The 24,704-nt window shown below is 37.7% G+C and overlaps 1 protein-coding gene and 1 long non-coding RNA gene across 2 annotated transcripts; one reads left to right on the forward strand and one right to left on the reverse strand.

Moving 5' to 3' along the window:
• The first annotated feature begins 11,779 nt into the window (after positions 1-11,779).
• LOC130986947 (protein GRIM REAPER) lies at positions 11,780-12,544 on the forward strand. Its single transcript, XM_057910501.1, has one exon. It carries the CDS (start codon positions 11,852-11,854, stop codon positions 12,317-12,319), a length of 468 nt encoding a protein of 155 aa, XP_057766484.1. The 5' UTR covers positions 11,780-11,851; the 3' UTR covers positions 12,320-12,544.
• An 8,555-nt stretch (positions 12,545-21,099) lies between these two features.
• LOC130986948 (uncharacterized) lies at positions 21,100-22,145 on the reverse strand. The gene is made up of 2 exons (XR_009089505.1): positions 21,694-22,145; positions 21,100-21,598 (listed from the first exon to the last, which is right to left on the reverse strand). It is a non-coding gene; the product is annotated as an uncharacterized LOC130986948 (long non-coding RNA).
• Positions 22,146-24,704: the final 2,559 nt, after the last annotated feature.

Raw genomic sequence — 24,704 nt, forward strand, 5'->3', positions numbered from 1 at the left:
GACTATGGTGTCCAGCCGATGGCCCTGGGCGATCACTGTGACGTGAGGCGGATCGCCTCAAAGATGTCTGCCTCTCACCATGATGTGAGGCTGATCGCCTCATAGATGCCTCCCTCTCACTGTGACGTGAGGCAGATCGCCGCTGACTCGCAGGGGGTGGATCATCTCCACGCTCTGAGCGTCTCTGACTGCCACGAGGAGGATCCATGTCTCCAACTGAGTGCCTATGGCTCACATGAGGCGGATCCTCACTCTCTGATCGCCTAGGACTAGGAATGTGAGATGTAGACCGTCTCTGACTGGGTCTCGGCTGGTTGAACTCCTCACTCCCATGTCTATGACGACTGGCATGGCTGGATGATGATCTATACCTCCTCGAAGAAGAGCGTCTCCCAAAGATGTCCTTCATAGCGGCTATGACCTTCTTCGTAATCTTGGCGACCAGTCCATGCTCAGAGTCGTCATCTACAAGCTCGCGCCGTATCTCGCGCCGTATCTCAGGGACCACGGTTCGGATCTGCTCCTGTGTGATACGGGCAATCAGGTCATCATCGCGTCGCCTCCAATAATCCTCATCTCGGTCTGCCTGAGGCTCGCGATCATCAAACTCCTCTGACCTGCGCCGCTTCGACGGGCTGCCAACCGGCTCCTCATACGTCTGTCTATGTCGCTCGACATGGACAGGGACAGGCTGCTTCTCACGAGCCCTCTCTGCTCGTGAGCTACTCCTTGGGACAGGGACAGGCTGCTTCTCACGAGCCCTCTCTGCTCGTGAGCTACTCCTCGGCACAGAGGGAGGCCTAACAGGAGGAGGCGGCTCCGGTACAAGTGGCTCTGTCAAGCCAGCATATTTCCCTCCAGGATGGTATCGTACAGAAAAAGGCTCTGGGTGCCTCAGGGTCTGCAAATACCATGAATCATTCTCCTCCTCGACCGGTTCGAGTGTCCGGTGACAGTCGTCCTGCACAAAGATGAATCGATCATTTCTCATTATTCGTTAATCATAACATAATAAAAGGATTGAAACTGTAAAAAAACAACAATAATTACCTCATCAGCATCAAAAAAGTGGGTGAAGTCAGAAGCCGACTTCCAAGTCGTCCAGTTCACCAATCGTGGCATCTGCAAGCTCGTGTCACGAGCCCCACACGCGCGGCCCAACCTCGGAATGGCCTCGTACGACCAAATCTGTAATGCCCATATGGGCCCATAGAAGTGGTACGTCCTCCTATTACCGGTAATCTCGCCGGGATGCTTCTTCAACACACTCATCCCATGACACAAAATCTGGAATGAGTAAGAGCCCCACGGAAAGTCGGACCACTGCTGATCATCCTCTACCAGTGCCCACACCCAATCGTGCACGTGTTTATAATCCCGACAGAAGATGAGATCATACGCCACGAGAATATTGGCCACCCTCAAATAATCCTGGGCACTGTTGCCCAGACTGCGGCTAACGAACCGCTTCCGCAGATCCTTCACTTCCACCTTCTTGCCTTTCAAAACTTGGTGCCATAGACTCTGCTTCCCAACACGGTGATCCACATTAGGATCAAAACGCTGCGGGGATGGCCCGAAGCACAACCCTGTCACCAGACAATACTCCACTGCGCCGAATCGAATGTCGTGTCCACCAACGTGGAACCACTTCTCCCACGGACCGAATGCTTCGTCATACAACTCCCGTGCAAGAAGATGGTGCAGTGCGGCATTCGCACTATCCTGCCTCTTCAACTGAAGTAAATGCCCAAACGGACCTTTCTTAAACTGTTCAAGACACCGGTAATGCGTCAGACAGGTCTCCACTTCCTTCAGTGTCTTGTCCTTGATGTAGTGATTGATACGTGCGGCATAACCTTGCATGCACGGACGTAACCAAACATGCCTCGGAGGCTGCAATTAATTCAAAATGATGATCAGTATCAAAAAATATCAACCGTGTACAGATTCTAGACCAACCGTGTACAACCGTGTACGATTATAGACCAACCGTGTACAACCGTGTACGGATGAACAAACCGTGTACGGTTGTACACGGTTTGTTCATACACGAAAAATACATCTATACGTTGAAAATACATAATTAGGGCATATTAAATCATTTAATACTAATCGTGTAACATAAATACCTAATCGTGTACAACCGTGTACTGAAGAACCATACACGGTTGTACACGGTTGTTCAAATTACTTTCCAGATTCAAAATTTCGCAAATTACCAACATTATGTCATACATAAACACCTAATAATCAACTATTGTGCACAATTTAACAATACAAAACACATAAATTCAAATTTAAACAAATATATTTCACGGTTACTTACCGGATTCGGCGTCGGGTATTTTCCCCTCATCGATGTACTCGGGCGATGGCCTCGTTCTACAGGCTGTTCTTCCTCTCTGGAGTAGTCGGATTTAGTTTCACTCATTGTTAATTGAGAAGATAGAATAATTCACCAAGTTGTTTTTGCTCTATTATGGAGTACACGGCTTTGGGGTTTCAATTTTCAAACCACACACGGTAGGTAGTTTGTAGAAAAGAGTGAGAGGCGTGAAATTGGGTGAAATTTTGCTCTCAAATTGGGTGAAATTTTAGCTTGTACAAGAGAGGGAAATGGTGTGCACACACGGTAGTTTCACTTGGAAATTTTCTTGAGCAAAAGAGTGAGAGGCGTGAAAAATAGCTTCATACACGGGAGGCTAGGGTTTCGTGTAGGAAGAGAGAGAGAGAGACAATATAGGACAAAATTGATTTTGATAGAAGATTCGAAAATTGACTTACTTTTCATTTGAATGCTGTGGCCGAGATTTTGTGGGATGTGGACATTTTTAATAATTATTTTTATTAGATATTGAGAGAGATAAGTGATATATGTGGGGACCATTAGATATTGAGAGAGAATGTGCTACAAAACTTATTTTTTTATGAGCCTTGATACATAACTTATTTATTTTATAGAAAGTGCTACATAAAAATCTCACCCTTATTTTATTTTATGATGTGTAGCTAGTTCTTTTATCTGAACCTAGGGTTTGTACAAAGTTGATCTAATATGTGTGTTTGATTTGTTGATATCAATTTGCCCTCCAACTTGTGATTCATGATTCCTGGTGCATGTTTTCTTGTGAATTACCTGATCAATAATTTACATGTCTAGCTGTTCAGTTTGAGTCTTGAATGCGATAATTGTTCAGCCGATTCAGGAATGCATGATATAGTGTTAGCCTTGAGTATTGAATGCGACAGGTAAAGCTATAGGAAGCTATTCTTTGTGTGCTATTTGGAGTTAATTTATTTCTTAGAGTCTTGAATTTGAAAAGGGGTAAATTAATCTACGTTCATAGGTGTTCATTAGAGAAGCTTGTGAATAATATAGTGATCTTTCATCAGGGTTGGATTAAATTGGTAATTGAGTTAATAGATTGAATGCATGTGTTTGAGTAACGATACAACATCCCTAGGATCAGAGTTTTTATTATTATTTGAGTTTTTATCCTGTTTTATTTTGTTTTGTTTGGATTTTAGTTTTGTTCTTCGTTCTCGTGGGAGTTTGCCTGAATACTACTAGAGTTTACTTGGGATTACTTATAGTGATTCGTTATAATAGTCCCTGTGGATACATCCACGATACGATACTCGTTGTTTCTGTGCTACGATTACACTGTTTAGTTGCAGTTATTGTTGTTAAGAAATTAGCGATCAGTTGCACCGCTCGGTGTCCCCTTGGGGATTGATACTACATTTATATTTAAACGACACTTTTAATTTAGTTAAATGACACTATTTTATTATTAAATTTTTTACTATATTTAAATAACATTATTTTTATTGATAAATAACACTTTTAATATATTTGAAAGACGTTATTTTTCTTAGTAACTAACACTATATGCATTAATAAATGATATCACATTAATATTTAAATGACACTATCATATTCTATAAATAATATTATATAGTTCTACAAATGACACTATATGGAAATGACAATAACACTATTATAAATAACACTTTTATGTTCTACAAATGATACTAACACCATCATGTTATATAAATAATAATATCGAGTTCTACAAATAACACTGTATAGAAATGAAACTAACACTATTATAAAGAACACTTTTATGATCTACAAATAACACTAACACTATATAGAAATAACACTAACACCATCATGTTATATGAATAATAATACTGTCGTACTCTACAAATAACATTATATGGAAATGACACTATCATGTTATATAAATAGCACTATCATTTTCTACAAATGACACTAATACTATTATAAAGAGCACTTTTCTATTCTACAAATGACACTAATACTATCATGTTTTATAAATAATACTATCGTGTTCTACAAATAATACTATATAAAAATGTTGGGTTCCGGAGGGTTGACAGGACAGGTGTATGGGGGGGAATACACTTGTAGACTATTTTTGCGGCGTAAAAAACAAACTAACCTAATTTCAGTTGGAAATAGATTGTAGACTGATACTGAAGTGACTGTCACTTCAGTAAATTGACATCAGTTGAGCACAGACCTTAACTGATATCCTCGTAAGGCTTCAGTCTAGAGTTTGTAAAATAGAGTAAAGTTATTGATCTTACTGACTATCAGTTGATTGGTCAGTTAGACTAATAATTCACCAGCGAAAAATTAAACTTAGCGCCAATAGCTTTAGAAAAGTTTGTCACTTATAACATCCTTAGTAACACTTTTCAGTTAATCTAGTTCAGTTGAAAACAAATTTAGCGCAGAGAAAGAAAAACTGAAAGCAAATAAAGAACACAAGGATTTTTACATGGTTCGGAAACAACGTTCCTAATCCATGGCCAGATGATTAGTCTGATAGACACTCTGGGCTAATGTTTACTGGTGCACAGCAAACCGTGAACTGAAAATCAAATTTTCAGCACCAACACACTGGGTTGGATTTCTCGCTTGCTCTTAGCACGCTAAGACACACCAGTGCCTTTGCCAGCGCTTGGCTAAGATCTTCGGAGTCAGAACCCTGGTATGAACTATGCTCTACTCAAACACTCTTTTCGCTCGATTGAAATGGGTTCGAACTCTTCTAACTATGATTACTGAGAATAGGCTGTCAAGTAATCAATTCTAGGCTTAAGATAAAACAAGGGTTGCCTAGTTTTCTAAAAGAGTTTAGGTAATCAGCTAGACTGATTTTACAACGTTTGAGTACTCTCTTCTTCAATTCAAGGTTATGTCTAAGATAGGGCTGGCTTGTGATTTTGACAGAGCTTCAGCGTATGTCTTGAATCGGTGAAGATTGCAGGCGTTTCTCAAACTCTATTTATAGGCGAAGTCTTGAATAGATCCGTTGGAGAGATGGTCTTAAGGATTTCTGCCATTGTGAGACAATGTCACTTCTTAGGCTGAGGTGACAATCTTCAAATACTCCTTATAGTAAAAGTTTGAATCGTCTTGTCCTTGGAGTATGGTGCTTCTGCATCTTTACACGTAAAGATGAATTCTGGTACTTGCAAGGACAATCTTCAAATCTTCGGCATTTAATGCATTTGTCCTTGAGCATTTAATGCGGCGTGTCTGATACTCTTTACTTCAGTCTGATGTAGAATGTCGACTGATACTTGATTTGAACTTCAGTTCGACTATGACATGAATTGCATGAGTATCTCTGACTGGTGACTGATGATTTTCAGTCAGGATGCGCTCTTCGGTAGTCCAGATCAATACGGTTCAGTTGTGCTGCCTTCAGTCTTCAGTTCTTAAATCAACTGTTCTTCAGACAACAGTCCTAGAGCAAATGAACTCTAACACTTAAGTTCAGAGAAAATAACTAAGCAAGAAGATAAATCTAGGTGTTTTGGTATCATCAAAACTAAGGCAAAGATATTTCATAAGTTTTCCAATAATTTCCCCATTTTTTATGATGTCAAAACCATACAATCAGGCCTATCAAAAGCAACGACTGAAAGACATGAAGCAAGATTTTAAAAAGGGTGAATACTATTCCCCCTTAACAGTATAACCTATTATCTTGCACAAACTGAATAAACAACATAAAAGAGCAGAGCAACACAAAATATCATTATATCAAAATAACAGTTAAGGTATGGACAACGGGTAATTGTCAATAGATGAGAAACCAAAAATTTTGATATTTTTTGAGCAACTGATAAGACATCAGTTGTGGGAAAAACATGTATTGCACGATGTGAGTAAGGCAAGCTGGCAAGCGGCAATGGAAGAAACAAAAAACATAGGCATCAGAAGCAATTATCAGAAACAACAAGAATAAATAAAAAGAATTCAAATCTAATCAGTGCGAGGTCTTTTGGAAGACCTTTCCTCAGCTTCCTTTGCTTTAGTACGGTTGACTCATTTGACTGCTTCTTGATTTCCTTTGTTTTCATCTTCCTTCATTTCTTCCCCCTTTTTCAGCTGTTCCCTCGTCTCTCCTCCCTTCTTCAACTCTTCCTCCTTTTTGGCATCATCAAGAAGGGAAGGTTGTGTCTTCTTATGGTCTTGGGGGTCAGTTTCAGCTGCACTTGTTGCCGGTGGACTGCTCTGATGCTCACATGTGATTCAAGGATAAAGAATTTGGCTTTGAGATTCGTTAGCTCCATTCTTGAGCTTGAAGTCTCCTTTCAAGAGGATGATCCATCGTATCAGTTGATTGTGTCCCGATTGCAGGAACTTCCTCTGTCCTTTGTTCCGTTCTAGCAGAATCATTTATTAAAAAGAAGACAAAATTAAAATTGAAAATACAATTTAAAAAAAGAAGAAAAAAAAAAACGAAAAGAAAAAAGAAAAAATAAGAAGATAAAAGAAAAGAAGAAAATGCAAAAAAAAGGAAAAAATTAAAGGAAAAGAATATCGCCAAAAAAAGAGGAAAAGAAACGAAAAGAATGAAAAAGAAAAGAAAAAAAAATCGAAAATAATACAAAACTGAAAGGTAGGTAACTAAAGGCGCTGAATTTTTTTTTTCCCACAAAGGGATTCGAATGTGAAGGTCGCGGGTTCCATCCAGTTACTTCAGCTACTCAAATGTTAATAATATAGACTTTTATTTGAATCGGGTCAGATCTAACCCGGGTGTACGGTACACTCAGGTGTACACAAGATTTTGTGCTTTGTAAAAAAAGGAAAAAAGGAATATAAAAAGCTCCGAACTCAATTTCAATTCAACCGCCAATTTGTCCCCTAAAAAAAATCAACCGCCAATCTATAAAAGGGTAAATTAGTCATGAAAATTGATAATTAATAACTGAATTGGATCACAAAAAGCGTAACTAATTAAATTCAAATCTTAGGGGTATTATGTACATACATATTACGTATGCAAAGATTAATTGCTTGAGAATTTATTCCCTTCTAGTTCTGCAATTTTAATAGAGTACTTAACTATGACATTGGCATGTAACCGAAAAAGAACAAATATTTAGTGTTAATTAGATTAAAGGGAAGAGTAGCAAATAACCCCCTATCATACAATCCCTTAACATGTTTACATTCCTATCTTTTGATTTTGGGCTGTTAGCCCATCAATATGTCATAAAGAATGCAAAATGCCCCCTGCTCTTAACGGACACTTGACACCGTTAAATATTTTTCATTTTTTTTTAATTTCTTATCAATATTTCTTACTATAAGCATATAATTTTTTTTTTTGAATTTAAATTTAAATATATGTAATATTTTTTTAAATAAAATCATTTTTGAATACACACACACTTTCACTGCGTTCTTGTAACAATTAAAGTTAGATAAGATTTAATATACATATATATTATAAACAAAAAAAAATAAATCGTACCAATTAATATATAGTATATAAAAATAAAACATAACAAAGATAACCTTGTATTAATTAAAAACCCAAAAACATACATGATATATGGAAGTAGAAATAATTCGATAGACAAATATAACCTTGTATTAATTAAGAACGCAATGAAAGTGTGTGTATTCAAAAATGATTTTATTTAAAAAAATATTACAAACATTTAAATTTAAATTTAAAAAAAAAAATTATATGCTTATAATAAAAAATATTAGTAAGAAATTAAAAAAAATAAAAATATTTAACGGTATTAAATGTCCGTTAAGAACAAAGGACATTTTGTACTCTTTATGATATGTGGAAGTGTTAATAGGAAAGAGATAAATATGTTAGGGTGTTGTATGATATCAGGCTATTTGTTACTTCTCCCTAAATTAAAATATAAAATTCGATTTTGGACAGCGAGGTTTGTGGAGTTAAAGAAGCGTAAAAACTGGCAGAGAGCATGCACAACCACAAGTGCCCACTAGGATAGTGGGTGTCAACGCGCAAATTTAGGCCTAATTAAAGTCAAAATACTTGATCGTTGACTTTTGCCATTCTGTCTGTATTTTTTAACAATGTTTTGGCCGGTGGGGCATGTTGTTATAACTAGCATTTTTATTTGACAAAGGACACCACTACTCCTAATTCCCGTCACACCCAAAACTTGAACACTTGTCCTTTAGATAAATATATACATTATCTTTCCGGATCTTAACATCGGAAGTAATGAGAGGCGATGCCTAGTTCGGTTCTTCCGGCGGAATAAGGGGATCCTTCCTCGTGCACGCAATTAACGAATCAAGTCATTAGTGTTTCTGCTTATCTAAAAACCACCGTCTACTTATCTGATCAGAATATCAATTTCAAATAATTATAACATTCTTTTCATGTGGTTCTTTGTCACACTCCAATGTGCAACAAAAATTTAATGTGTCTAACAGAAAACTATAAAAGAATTTGAATGCACTACAAGAAAAAACACGCGTATAACGATGGAAATTTTCGGCCGTTAATTTAGCAGCTCAAACGATCAATTTACAATCGTATCAAGACCAAAATTTTTAATGACTGAAAATTCGATCGTTAATATTATTTTTTAATTTTTAAATAATTTTATCTTATTATTTTTTTTAACGACCGAAAATTCTATCGTTAATAATTTATTTTTAATCTAAAGCAAATAACTATTAGATTTATTATTTTAAAATAACAAATTATTTGATTTATTAAATTATTAGATTTATTATTTCCAAATAATTAGTAGATTTATTATTATTATATTTATTATTTTAGATATTTTTTTCCATGTTATTAGATTTATTAGATTTATTAAGTTATTCGATATTATTAGATTTATCATCATATAATTATTATATTCCAGATTATATATTAGTATGATTTACTTTAAGAAACACTATATCGATATATAATAGTACTATTATTTATTACATTTACTTTTTAAAATTGAATTATTTTAAATCTAATATTTATTTGAAAATAATAAATCTAATAATTTAATAATTTATTAAATTAAATAATTATTTATTACATTATACTCTGAATTATTTCTGAAATTGATTGTTATTTTTCATAATATTTTCTTTTTTTTAAATTAAGATAATATTAATTTTTTATTATTTTAAATTCGATCGTATATTTACCGTCACTCTTTCACCGGCACTACAAGTCTTAGATATCATTTCAACATATTCTAAGGTTATGGATGAATGATATATTGCGTATTGAAATAGAGTTTAAATGAATTAATAAGTGTTAGTTAATCAATAATACACGTGTTCTATATTGCTGACTACTCGAAAGAAACTTCAAAGTTAATCGTGTTTAACCTAGAGCACAACTAAAATGGGTGACCCACTGGGAAGTTCGTCAAATCGTATGCTAAGGTCAAATATATTAAAAAATACCAAAATACTTGTGGGATACAAAGATAGATTGATAAAAAAATTGAACGACGAAATAAATAAAAAATGTACTATTTTTTTTGTTTTCTTTTTCATTTTAAAATTTTTTTTTTCTTCTTTGCGACCGAAAATACGGTTGTTAAAAATAAAATGTCGGTCGTTAACTTTAACGACCCAAAAAAAACAGTCGTTGGGACCCGGAACGACGATTCAAACAGTGACCGTTAACATGATTAACAACCGTTTTCGGGGTTTTAACGACCGAAAATTTGGTCGTTAGAGCCGTGTTTTCTTGTAGTGATGTAGTTGAGAACTTTGAAAATTTATATTAACTTAGCGTGTGCATAAAATATTATATGGATGATGATGTTTACAATGAGAATTTACATGTATTTATAGGTTAAAAATATAAAAAAAAATCCTATTATAGAACTTTGTTTAATTATAATAGAACTATAATTTTCAAGTTTATTCATATTTTCGATATAATCTTCTACTTTAGCGGGCATTTGATAGGCCTTAAAGATTGAGCCAAATTCCGAAAAATGAGGGTTGTTCTCCAGTTGGCAGCGTTGTTATCGGTGGAATTAGATTGAATTTGCTTCAGTCTTCCTATCTTCAAGTGATGCATATTTTTATCCTCATCACACTCATATCTAGTTTCGCTCCTAACATCTTAGGAGAGATAAAAATTAATGACTCCATTCCTACATTGGACATTTAAACTTCGTTAAGTTCATTTAAAATTAATTAATTGCAAAAGAAAAAGACGCTAGTTAATGGTTAAAGGAGCCAATAAAACTTATAGGAACATTTACAATTTGGAGGATTGGTCTTAATAGATGAAAATAGTAAGACTAGTTAATCCCTTATTTACTTAAATGGGTTTAAATGGATTGAATTATGGAATATTTTTTATTATTTTTAGCATTTAAGCTAGTTTTGCTTTATTCATATTCCATTGAAAGAGTGAGATTGGAGAAATCATATTCATGAAAATAAAATAATCAGTTATATCTTATCAATCATGCAAATCTAATGCCCTTTAATATTTTTTTAATCAAATTAAATTTGTAAGGACCGCTTCTATACATACTCAAACGATCGAGCTGAAAAGGAGCAATGTATATATAGATGGATAGTCAATTTTTTTTTCTCAATATATATCAGTATGGCCGTAAACGATTGCACTTTTGATAACCGGGTCTGCTCATATGGCCATAAACATACATACTACGCCAAATTATATCAGTATTCATCAATATATGTGATAATTAAACGAGTAAGCTTTTTTAGATCGACTTAATAATTGGGGTGTGTCTGCTTTTTATCCCTCTAAATAAAGGGATAATATAATGAGGTATAAATTTATTATTTAATCACATTTTTTATATCTTGCTTGGCTTGAAGGATAATATATTTATCCACTCATTATAAGGTGGTATATAATTATACCACCTTAGGTATAAAATTATCCATTTCCCAAGGGATAAGGAGTTGCCCGAAAAATTATATAATTTGCCCGAATTTTTTCATACATTAAAGCAAACGAGTAAATGTATAGCTTACCCCTTCCTTATGCCTCAAAAAAGTGGATTATTTAATTGATGAAATGGAATATCGAGTATGCTAATTTCTTAGATCTCGAGCTACTCATATCTTCATCCATCTATAACGATTGCAAGTACCTAAATTAAGCAGTCAAACAAATAAACGCGCGAGCAAGTAAAATCTAATTACCATTTTACATCCCTATTAATTAATAATACATTCTAGAAATTAGAATCTTGTCACGAGGGAGTTCGTGTGCAACTTCTCTAAAGTCGTTAATTGGAACAAGTCAGCTTATTTTGTTGTCAACCGTTTTCCAATAAATCATATATAGAGTAATTGATTACATTATATATATGAAAATATTGGGCAAGGAATCTAGACTTTTATAGCCGCAAAGCCTAACATGCACGTCGAACAAGAAAAGTGACCTCCTATGTATTTTCTTAATTAATATAAACCTCCAAACTCTCACAAAAATCTGCTTTAAATTCCCATAATCACCTCCCTTCGTATCCACTCCAAACTCCACCTACCTTTAATGTTAGAGAGACAATGGCTAAAACCCTAATGCTCATCAACCTCGTAACCATTCTTTTCCTCCTAATATTCCCACTACTCGCCGTATCGTTGGAAGACGAGGAAATCGAAGGCGAATACTACGTTCTCGATTCCGTTCCTGCCAATCATAGCGCGAGAAGAAGCAGCAGATATTTGATCACATCGGTCATCAAGAAGATCAAGAAAGGCACGAGCTGCGATGCGAAGACGAACCCTAACGTGTGCAACGGGGTATCGGCTAATAACGGCACCAGCCTTCTCTACTGCTGCAAGAAGCACTGCCGGAACGTGCTCGGTGACCGCAACAACTGCGGGGCGTGCGGCTATAAGTGCCGGTTTGGGGAGCGCTGCTGCGGCGGGGTTTGCACTAATGTTTTGGCAAACCGGACCAACTGCGGGAAATGCAGTAAGAAGTGCCCTCGTGGGGTCAAGTGTGACTATGGTTACTGTGGCTATGCATGATGACAAAGATTCATTCATGAAATTGAAAACCCAGTTTTGGGAGAGAGAGAGGATTCGGCTGCGAAAAATTAATTTATGATCATTAAATTAAAGAGAGTTTATTTTTTGGAGAGTGGTTGTCGTTTGTAAAGAAAGGTAAGACCTTTTACATGTAATAAAATTATAGTATACACTATATATTGGGTTTGTGCTTGGGACTGATTTAACGACATCATTATTCTCTTACCTTTTTTGTTTTATTTTTTTGTGCTTTTGATTTGTGGTTCCAATTTATGCGTAATGTTAAATGAAATTACACGGCATACGTATGAATTATTAATCCAATTAGTCTACCACTCACGCGATATGCGTGGGGATCATTTTATTTTCACGATGAAGGCTTCATTAAATAAAATAAATTATATACGCATTAAAGGTATATAAAGAAGGCAAAAAAATATATTAGCTTCATAAAAAAAATTAGAATATTTTATTGTATACATAAAATTTGTGAATACACATTCTAACTCTATATCAATTTAATTAGAAATCTATGAATTGTTCTAAATAGATTGAACAAAGAACTGGTTAGAAAAAATCCAAATTTGAATGAAATAACCAAATGGTTTGATAGTCCAATAAGATTGAGGATTAAGAGTTTAATTAGGCCGATAGAACTAACTTAAAAATCAACTGAATTGATCTGAATCTAAATCTTTTTCATTATTTGATTTTCAAATGTCATACTTTATCATCACTCTTTAACAATAAATTCTCACATTATTATAATTGATACCAGTCTCGTGGGTTAAAATAAACACACTTTTTAAAATATAAAATATGAACCATTTCCATCCCTTAGATCATCAAGATCTATGGTTGATTCATCACCTTGTTGGATGAATTCATGGTCTTGAGTTCGAATCCATAGGTAGCAAAATTTTTATTTTTCGCAATTCATACATTTACACAACGAATTTATAGGTATTCTATATAGAATTAATACATTTTAGCTAGTTCGTATTTTATATATTAAAAAGTGTTATATATATATATATATAATGAGTCACATTATACTGGCAAGAACTCAATCTCCAATTATATAGATTTATTAAAAATGACCAAATGTGTTTTTCTCTATTGCATAATTTTAAACACGCTAATTGTTAGGTCCCGGAAGGTCTAGAATAGGTGTATGGGGGGAGGGAATACACTTATGGACAGTTTCAAAAACAACAAACACAATACAACCTTTAACAGTTAACGAAAGGTTGAAGACTGATCTTGAAAAACGCTTCAGTAAAGATATCAGTTAAAGTCAAGACTTTAACTGATACACTCGTAGAGCTTCAGTCTTGGATTGAACAGAGAAGTGTTATGAATCTTACTGACTATCCGAAGATTTATCAGTTAGACTAATAACACACGCAGCGAAAAACTTTGTCTTTGAAAAAGCCTTTGTGATTAACACGTTGTCGGGTTTATGTTTCACTTTACGATTAGTCAGTTTCAGTTAAGAACGTTTATGCACAGATAAGCAAGTAAAATTGAAAGCGATAAACGACAAACGGATTTTTACGTGGTTCGGAATCCAATTCCTATATCCACGGTCAATAGATCACACTGACAAACACTCTAGGCATATGCTTGCGGGTGCACAACAAACCTTGAACTGAAACCACACGTTTCGGCACCAACACACTGGATTGTATTTCTCAAACACACTTAGTGCGCACTGGACACTAAGATTTCTCTTTGGAGTCAGAACACTGGTCTGAACTCCACACAACTTCAAACACTCTTTTCGCTCAGTTGAAAGGAGGTTCAAAAACTACCAACTAGATCACAGAGAACATGCTCTCTGTAATCAGTAACTTAGGCTTTGGATAAATAATATTTGCCTAAGGTTCTAAGAGAATATATGTAATCAGCAATGGACTGATTTTGACTTTGTGATTCTCTTCTTCGATTCAAACTTTGGAAGGCATTGATTGGCTGAGTTGCAAATTCGGCAGCTTTTTAGCTTCTGTATTTGAATCGGTGAAGATTGAAGTGATCCTCGAGCTCTATTTATAGGAGAGGTCTTGAATAGATCCGTTGGCGGAGATGGTCTTCAGGAATTCATCCGTTGGAGAGTAATTCGAATTTTGCTGAGGCTTAAATCTTCGAGGTTCTTTGTTTGGTGAGAAACGGCTACTCAGGTACATGAGGTAAGGTGCCTTTGAAAAGGTAATCACCAAAAAGAAATGCTCTGCAGAGAAATGACGATCCTTGAAATCTCTGCATTTAATGCGGCTGTATTTTGATTGCGTGGCTTCCTTTTAACTTTGGAGGTTCAGTCCGAGGAAGAATGTTCACTACGCCAGATTCGCTCATACATAACGGATTTTATCCGTTATCTATGTGCAAAAACTACCGTAATGTATAGTGGTGTAATGTATGTGGATTTCATACATAACGGAGATTTAAGCGTTATCTATTCTATTATACATAACGGTTTTTCATAAATATATAACGCTTGATAATCTGTTATCTAAATAATTATACATAACTGTTCCAATCCGTCATGAAAGTAAACTTCCCCGTTATGTATACATATATGCATAACGATTGTTTATATATAAGTAACGGATTATATTCTTTATCTATAGTATTATACATAACGTTTCAAACCGTCATGAAAGTTTAATATTCACTGTTATGTACACACCTATACATAACGGTTTTTTATTATTAAACTGCGATTTTATTAAGAAAGAGAAAAAAGAAAAAACCTAAAAGAACCCTTGAAAGCACAAGAAAAGCAGACTAAGGGCCGAGCCTCATTAAAACCTTTCCACGGAAAACCCAATGGGAAAAACCGCAGAAAGGAAAAAGAGTACCCGTCTACCGGAAAAAACCGAAAGAGGAGAGAGCGGAAGGGAGAGTTTCCGGAACTCCGGCCGAACCATCGTCCCCAAACAATCCCGGCTCTCCCCCTAACAACTGAAAGAAGGGCAACAAGGCCGGTGAGACGCCGTCGCCAAGAGCCCAAAAAACAAAACCAAAACAAAAACAAAAACCAAGTGACCCGGCCGGTTATACGCCGTCGCCGTAGTCACAAACACAAACCAAGACAGAGAGCAGCACGGCCGGTGAGACGCCGTCGCCGAGAGCTCCCAACAAGAAAGAAAGGGTCCACCAATAGGGATCGCACGGCCGGTTATACGCCGTCGCCGATAGATCCCATCGAGGGAACCCGAAAGACTGAAAGTTTCGGCCGGTGAGAAGCCGTCGCCAGAAACTAACAAACTGCGAACAACCAAACCCGAAGAAAGGAAACGAGCAAACCAGAACAGAGAGCAATCCCCCAAGCGAACAGACACCAAGAACTCGACGAGCAGAGCACCAACAACGACCCAGCCGAGAGACGACGTCCAGCAACCGCTGCGAAATGCCAGCTCCAACCTCCCGCAACCTCCCTGCGCAGTACCAAACCCCGCCGACTGCTTAGCCAAAACCCGCCCGATCCAGCCAGCCACCACAACCAACCCCGGAGCCCATCCCTGCGCCCACAATGCACCAGAAAACTGCTCGTCCCTGAAGGTCTCCGCAAAAAAACTCCACCACCAATGGAACCAAGCTCCGAGCGAACAAGGATGTCGGATAAAATCATTTAACGCGAACATGCGAATGAGAGCACATGTCCAAGCGTGCCGCCTGCTTAATCTCTTCAATTTCGTGAGGCCACCATCCTTCAGTGCGGACCAGATTCGCCATAATGTCCGCCACTTTATTGCCTTCTCGAAAAATATGCGTTGCATGGAGCTGAAAATTCTCCAGCAGCTTCAAAGTATTCTCCCAAATAGCAAGAAAACGCCAAGGCACCTTTTTGGATCTTTCTTGAAGAAGACTCACAACGTAAGTCGAGTCAGCTTCCATCCAGAGACGAAACCAACCCCTAGCATGAGCAATTCTAATGGCAGTGATCACCGCCATTAACTCCGCCTCAAACGCGTAACCAGTACCATGCTTGTAGTGAAAACAGCCTCTAACCCAACCCCAATTATCTCTGAAGACGCCTCCAGTGCCAATCGCTCCCGGCGCCCCCAAAGCAGAACCGTCGGTGTTCACCTTCATCCACGAAGGAGAGGGGGGCCACCAGCTAACCGAGATAAGATTCAAAGGAGGCGCAGCTCTACCCTTCACGCCAATCGTGCGAAGAATCACGTAGTCCGACCACTCGTTATTCATATGTCCCAAATGCTTGAAGTTCTGCTCCATCTCGACGAAGGCCACTTTAGCCAAGTGAAGAACCTGTCTATAAGAAAATTGTTTATTATCAAAGATGCAGCTGTTACGCTGCGTCCAAACTGCCCAAATAATCGTAATAATTCCAGCCTTCCAGAACTTCTGCACTTGCGAACTAGACGTTCTATTCCACGCAGCTACCAGAAAACTTTTGATATCTAATTCATAAAGAGCTTGCGGGAAATTAAACCAAGTCAGAAAAACTACCCACACTTGTCGAACCTGCACGCAATTCCAAAAAGTGTGATCCACCGTCTCCTCATTTCCCCTGCAAATCGGGCACCAGTTGGGCGAAACCAGCCCCTGTTTTATGAGACGATCATAAGTAGGCATTCTATCATGAAGAAGGCGCCAACAAACCAGCGAACGTCGAACCGGGATAAACGTCTCCCAAATCCAAGAACCCCAGGAGACCTTCGGAAACTTCTGCCCATGATGAGCAAACGCTAAAGCAGACGTGACCTTCCCTTGCAGAGACGGCTTCCAGAATCTCGTATCAGAATCACCAATCGGAACCATCAGAATATCACATACAATATGCGGGAAAGTGTTGACAAATTCCTGAGTGAAGTGCCAAATCCCATCAAAGAAGTAATCCGCGACAGTATGATCAAGAGAATCTCTCATGAAGAATGGCACCCCGCATTTATCCATTAACCGATACCCCAACCAATCATCCCTCCAAAAGAGCGTCTCCATTCCATTGCCAATATAACTGTAAGAGTCGGCGACGAGCTCCCCGATCTGATCGCGAAGCCCAAGCCAAACAGAAGACGAAGTCACATTTCTTATCAAACAATGGGGAGTCAAGTAACGTTGCTTCAAGATATCATAACCGAAGATGTTCCCCTCAATCACCTTCCAAGCCATTTTCATAAGAAAACACTTATTCATAGTTTTGAACGATCTAACACCAAGACCACCTTCTGACTTAAGAGAACAAACACGGTCCCAGCTCACCGAGCACGTCGGTTTTTTACGGATATCCCCATTCCAAAGGAAATTTCTGCAGCTGGAGTCAAGGCTTTTCAATAGATCACGAGGCCAACGGTACACCAACATAGAATGAGTAAGAGAGCTGCTAATCACCGAATTGATTAAACACAATCTACCCGCCATAGACAGCTGAATCCCTTTCCAGTTACCAAACTTATTAAGAATACGATCATGGATAGCGCGTAAATGCGACACTTTCGGCTTACCCCGAAAAATCGGAACCCCCAAATACACAAAGGGCAGGGAACCCGTAACAATGGGCAGATGGCGCGACACCTGCCTCTTAGTATTCGTCACCACTTTTTCCGAGAAGTAGATGTGTGATTTTGTTGGGCTGAAAATCTGACCCGACATGTGGCCATAGAACTCCAAAATTTTTCGAAGAGTCTTTGCATTCATCTTAGTAGCCTTGCAAAAAATTAAAATGTCATCCGCGTAAAACAGGTGTGTCGGGAAAGGAACACCCCTGCTAAACTGCATAGGAACTAAATGACCAGAACTCTGACAGTTATGAAAAAGCGCGCTGAGGGCATCCTCAGCAATACCAAAAAGGATTTTTTATATTAATAACATTTGGTAATCCGTTATGTATAAGTGTTACATAACGTTTTTTACCGTAATTAGATTTCTATTTCTCTGTTATCTATTAATTTATACATAACGGTATAAATGATAAAACCAACAATAATAATATTATTTATCATCCAAAATATTTAATTCTATATTATTATCATAAAAAAGAATTCATACAAGATTTGAATATAGTCAAAATTCAACAACTGCTTTATCTATACTATTATGCCTTACAAAAATGCTAAACATATTAAATATGCAACTAGCTAGCCATCTGGTACAACTTTTCTTGTGAATTCAGAAGCCTCTTAAGCTCAACGTACGACTCATTTAATCCACCATAAACCTGCCACAAAATCATACAAAGAGCCAACCAAGAATCACAATGTCATGATAAACACTTAAAAAGCATATTAAAGTGATTGGTAAAATGGACAAAACCATCAAGTTACTAAGCACTAAAAACTTCTCCATTTCACATTTTTTAGGAAATATTACTAAGCACTAAAAGTACCCAAAATTGATGCAAGAACAAGCATATGATTTTTGGTCCAATGTATAAAAAAAATACCAATATAATGGTGACCTTACATACCTCAGGATGCACTCGAAAATAATGCAAGTTATACTGAAAGCAAGAACGTTTTATGCTTGTATACAATGTTTCCTAAGTTCACTATTTTAATCTCCTATCTGATTGTGTTCATGATTGCATATGTATGTTCTCTATCTCTATATAAGTAGATTATATGGTGTGTTGTAGATCACAGAAGACCATATAATTGGAATAACCTTAACAGATATAATATGATCACAGCCGAGATGACTTTAGGACGAGTCATCGGTTTAGGCTGCGGTATAGATGGAAGTAGTTTGTCTTGACTACTTGTCTATACTGGTACGTCATAACGTATTGATAGGACCACAGTGAGATGTATTCTTCTATCTCACTTAAGTGAAGAATCAAGATCTCGGTGACTTAATAGAATCTTAATACTAATAAGTTTTCAAATATATATGTTAATTCGTGTATCACTTTGACTTACTATGAGTGGGAGTTATATAGTAACTTGAGTACTCTGTATCTTGGGTGATAGCGGTTAATATATGATATTTGATTATTTGTATTAGTACCCGTATCCGATATAGGATAATGACATCCCCTTAAGGAGCTCAATAAGGTTTATTGCGCTAAACCCTACAGGTTGATTAAGTTCAGGCGCAATAATAAGATTTGAGTGGTCTTGCTTAAGGATTACAAAGAGATTAATTAATTTAAGCTGTCAGAGCTATAATTAATTAGTGGATGTCGGATATTTTAAATACGGGGATTTAATAAGTCTAAATACAAGCCCCGACTCATCACCGGCAATAAATGGGTAAGTCAGTACTGGTTCTCTAGTGGAATGAACTAATATTTATAAATTAATCATGGTCTGGGCTAACCATGGAAAATTAATTTATTTGAGGCTCATCTTTATTCCTTGTATATGGTCCCTGGACTGGCCCAAAGTCTCCTTGCCCTAGCAGAGAGATTTCACCCCACACAGTTACTGGCGCCCCACAGCTGTAATTTATTTATTTAAATACAGTTGTCTGCTCTCAGGAAACACACACATAAAATTAGGGTTTAAGAGCAGGGCAGAGCGGCGCTAGGCGTGTAGGGCTGAATTATCTCTTGGGACTTTCACAGCTCGTTGTCCATCCAACGGTGAAAGCTGAGCGGGATACAGTTCAGAAGATCTGAGCTGGAGTCAGATTTTCGCAGGAAATCAAGTTCTGGCAGTTTCGGGAGAACGGCCATAATTTCCTCCACAGAACTCCGATTCAGGCGAAACAGGCGGCCACGGAAAGCTCTCTCGAAGACGAAGAAGTCGTATTTCTGGGCAGAATACGATTTGAGGACGTTTGAGGCTTAAAACGAAGGCTTGAATCTGACTGGTCTGTTCAGCTGCGAGTTTGACGAATTCTTCTGAATTCTTCAGGTATTTCGGAACTCCAACGTGCAGCACTTAAATTCATAGGAGCATGTTAGGATTAATCGTTGTATGATAAATTAATAATAATCCAAGAAACGATCATCGGGTAAACGGAGCATTAATTCAGTTTAATATTCCTTCACAAGTCTCCTCCAATTATCCTATATGGCTCCCCATCTCTCCAAAACATGTCTCTGCAATCTCAAACTTATATGTGTATCCCTATCACAGTATAGCATCATTATGTTAAATGCAAGCAGTGCTCGAAACGCCTTAAATCACAATAGAAACCAAATGCATCAACCAAACTAAAAGCCCATTTTCATCATCATTACAGCTCATTTTCTACTTCATTATCCACAAACTAGAGATACAAGCAAGAAAGATAGTGAACACAAAACCATGTACAAATTTCTACAAATTAGACGGCAAGCTGAGTAATCCTCATAATCACAATTCCCCTCACATCAAGGAAGACACTAAACAGGCCAGTCACACAACCATCCAATTCAGCCAATGGGCAATAAATCACTCACTCATCCATATCTTCCAAACAATTAACAGAATGAGAAAATTTTCGACTGAGAACTACAAGCAAGCAATCAAGCAGTAACCGCGTCACATTAAAAAAAAAGATGAGACTCAAAATATGCTCAAACTCAATCAATATCAATGGAGCACTTCTAACTTTCCAAGCTTCATTGATTTCCAAACAAACACAATTCACTTTTATATTCCTTTACTTTTTTTTGTTATTACAAACATCAGTGGTTAGCAACAGAAACATGCTCCAGAATGTCACTGGGGGAAATGAAATAATCAACAAATAAGCAGTTCAAATCTAAAGCTGCATTTGTAAATAAAATAGTCGAGATTTAACTGACTTAAAAAGGAATGTCACTACCTTGATCTTCCCACATTTTGCTGCTCTGCTCAAAACAGATCATCACTTGGTCAACATACTCACTTAAAAAGGAATTGAATTTCTTCATGAGAAAAGGTCACAAGAATGATTGACAATCAATCTATTTGCTAGAGGTATACTAAATAGGACCACATTAGTTATTAAGCAACCGAAAGATATTCAACAAAAGTAACTCAGCAGTAGCCATTGTTAAAGATGCCTGCAGCCATGTTGCTTCCTTTAATTGTGAAGCTGTTGTACATATGCACAGCTTCTTTTTCATGTATAGGATATAACATAGATCCAAAGTGAAGATGATAAAATAGTAGACCACAAAACAGTAAGCCCCCAGAGCATATATGACAAAACAATACCATCATATCATGCCATACCATCAGGTTGGCATTCTCATAGTAAAAAGAAATGTAACCAGAAAACCAGGAAAGAAAAACTATGGAATAGACCGAACCTTCTCTGCAGCCTCAACAACTCTGATTGGAGAATCTGAGTTCTTCAGCATCTATTTAAGAGATTCAAGTCACTTGGCCCTGAAAAGACCTATGGGCAGAAAAACTTTATTGGCATTTCTTCAACATATTATCATTTGTAATGGGAAAAAATCTGTGAAAAAACTTAAATAAATAGCTTACAACCTTGAATAGCTTCCAAAACCCTTGAACGAACTTGAATCAATTCAGCAGGTATTTTGTTAACTTATTGTGCTTCTATTTTAATCAACTTTTCTATTCTCCAAATAAGTTATAATTCAACCATTCTGGCATTCCATAAGCTCCATCATTTAAAGTTTGAACTAAATCCAACATTTTACAAGTTTAAGAAACATCAAAATCATCTCGAGATACTTCAAGTATTGAATAAGCTTTCACAATCATGTAAGACTACACAATTACTAACACTATTAGATATAGTTGAGATGATGCCATTATAAAAGCTAAATATTCATAAAATCTTGACTAGTCTATCTGCTTCTAAACATCGTAAAATTTTTGATTCCATGAAGCGAAGATTATAAGTGAATAGTATCAAGATATAGAACAAACAACAATCTAAGAACTTATCAAAAGATTCAAAACAAAGATGCGAAGGAAGTATAGTAATCAACTATAAACCTGGAAATGATATGCCATTGAGGTATGATGAAGTGATTCACAAGAAATTGAAATCTGTCATAGGTGGATGCTCCAAGCCACTAACTCTACTCCTTAAAGCTCAGCCAATAAAACTCCTAATTCTTACCCATATACGCAGAAATTAGCAAGAGAAGATGAGTTAATTGTTGCTGCAAGACTTCAAAAATCAGCAAGGGAAACCATAAATCTGTTGGATTTGTATACTGAAAGCAAGAACGTTTTATGCTTGTATACAATGTTTCCTAAGTTCACTATCTAATCTCCTATCTGATTGTGTTCATGATTGCATATGTATGTTCTTTATCTCTATATAAGTAGATTATATGGTGTGTTGTAGATCACAGAAGACCATATAATTGGAATAACCTTAAGAGATATAATATGATCACAGCCGAAATAACTCTAGGACAAGTTATTGGTTTAGGCTGCAGTATAGATGGAAGTAGTTTGTCTTGGCTACTTGTCTATACTGGTACGTCATTATGTATTGATAGGACCACAGTTTGAGATGTATTCTTCTATCTGACTTAAGTGAAGAATCAAGATCTCGGTGACTTATAAATCTTAATACTAATAAGTATTCAGATATATATGTTAACTCGTATATCACTTTGACTTACTATGGGTGAAAGTTATATACTAACTCGAGTACTCTGTATCTTGGGTGATAGCGGTTAATATATGATATTTGATTATCTGTATTAGTACCCGTATCCGGTATAGGATAATGACATCCCCTTAAGGAGCTCAATAAGGTTTATTGCGCTAAACCCTGCAGGTTGATTAAGTTCAGGCGCAATAATAAAGTTTGAGTGGTACTGCTTAAGGATTTATAAAGAGATTAATTAATTTAAGCTGTCAGAGCTCTAATTAATTAATGGATGTCGGATATTTTAAATACGGAGATTTAATAAGTCTAAATACAAGCCCCCGACTCATCACCGGCAATAAAGGGGTAAGTCAGTATCGGTTCTCTAGTGGAATGAACTGATATTTATAAATTAATTATGGTCTGGGCTGACCATAGATAAATTAATTTATTTGAGGCCCATCTTTATTCCTTGTATCTGGTCCCTGGACTGGCCCAATGTCTCCTAGCCCTAGAAGGAGAGAAAAACGCCTCCTACACTAATTCTGTGCCCACACGTATTTAATTTTAATTAAATACAGCTGTCAGCTCTCAGGAAAACAGACTGATAAAATATTAGGGTTTTGAGAGCTGTGGGGCGCAGGGAAGAAAAAACGTGCGGGACTTATTTCTCTCTTGGGACTTTCATAGATCGTTGTCCATCCAACGGTGAAAGCTGAGCGGGATACAGTCGAGAAGATCAGAGCTGGAGTCAGATTTTCGCAGGAAACCATGTTCTGGCAGTCTCCGTAAAACGGCCCTAACTTCCTCCACAGAACTCCGATTCAGACGAATCAGGCGGCCACGGAAAGCTCTCTCGAAGACGAAGAAGTCGTATTTCTGCACAAAATACGATTGGAGGTCGTTTGAGGGGTCAAACGGAGCGTTGAAGTTGGCTGACCTGTTCAGCGACAGATTGACGAATTCTTAGGAATTCTTCAGGTATTTCTGAACTCCAACGTGCAGCTGTTAAATTCATAGGAGCATGTTAGGATTAATCGTTGTATGATAAATTAATAATAATCCAAGAAACGATCATCGGGCAAAGCGGAACGTTAATTCAGTTTAATATTCCTTCAATTGGTATCAGAGCCCAGGATTACTTTCTTGGCTCTATTATTAATTTATGTACGATTAATAATGTGCGTTGTTTTTAACTGCTGTTGTTCTTCGTGATTCGTTGATTCGTGGAATACGTCGGTTTGACGTTGTAATTGTTTTTCCACCACGAGAAAATCCGTGGTTAGATTAGATTTTCGAATTGTATTCGTTTTTCTGTTGTAATCTGTAATTTTGGAGAACAAACGAAGAACACGAAGAACGGGGATGAGTTGTTTGCCAATTCAAACTTTCCGGGCGACCAGCGGGAGCCCGGCACCGGAATCAGGCTGCAGGCGGCCGCGCGAGGCGTGGCGAGGCTGGGCGAGGGCTGGAAGCAGCGGGCAGGGGCGGTGCGCGCCCGGGGCTGCGCCTGCGCGCTCTGCGCGCTGCGCGCCCGGCGGGCGGCACGCTGCCGCTGCTGTTGCCGCACGCTGGAGCCGCTGCTGTCACCATTCGTTGCTGCTGCCGGGGACGCCAAGCCGAGTCAGGCGAGAGCTGTTGCCGACCGTTGACGCTGCTGGAGGTGCCGGACCGTGCAGACGCAGGGTGCGGCGATAGGCGGAAATCACGGCGCTGCGACGCTGGTGTCGGGTGGAGGCTCACCGGAGCAGCAGCGATGGCTGACGATGTCGCCAGCAGGAGTGCAGTTGGTAGGCGACGACGCCTAAGATCGACCGGATTGTATGCGGCGCCGCTCTGGCGGCGCGAAACCCTAGCAATGGAAGGTGCAGGTCGCGGGTCAGAATGGTGAAGAACCGGATCCGAGGCGCGGATCCGGGTACTG

The sequence above is a fragment of the Salvia miltiorrhiza genome, chromosome 5, assembly GCF_028751815.1.
Source record: "Salvia miltiorrhiza cultivar Shanhuang (shh) chromosome 5, IMPLAD_Smil_shh, whole genome shotgun sequence".
Lineage (NCBI taxonomy): Eukaryota > Viridiplantae > Streptophyta > Magnoliopsida > Lamiales > Lamiaceae > Salvia > Salvia miltiorrhiza.

What these genes read in the sequence shown, in the direction of transcription:
- LOC130986947 (XM_057910501.1), top strand. Translation starts at nt 11,852, where the DNA reads ATGGCTAAAACCCTAATGCTCATCAACCTCGTAACCATTCTTTTCCTC.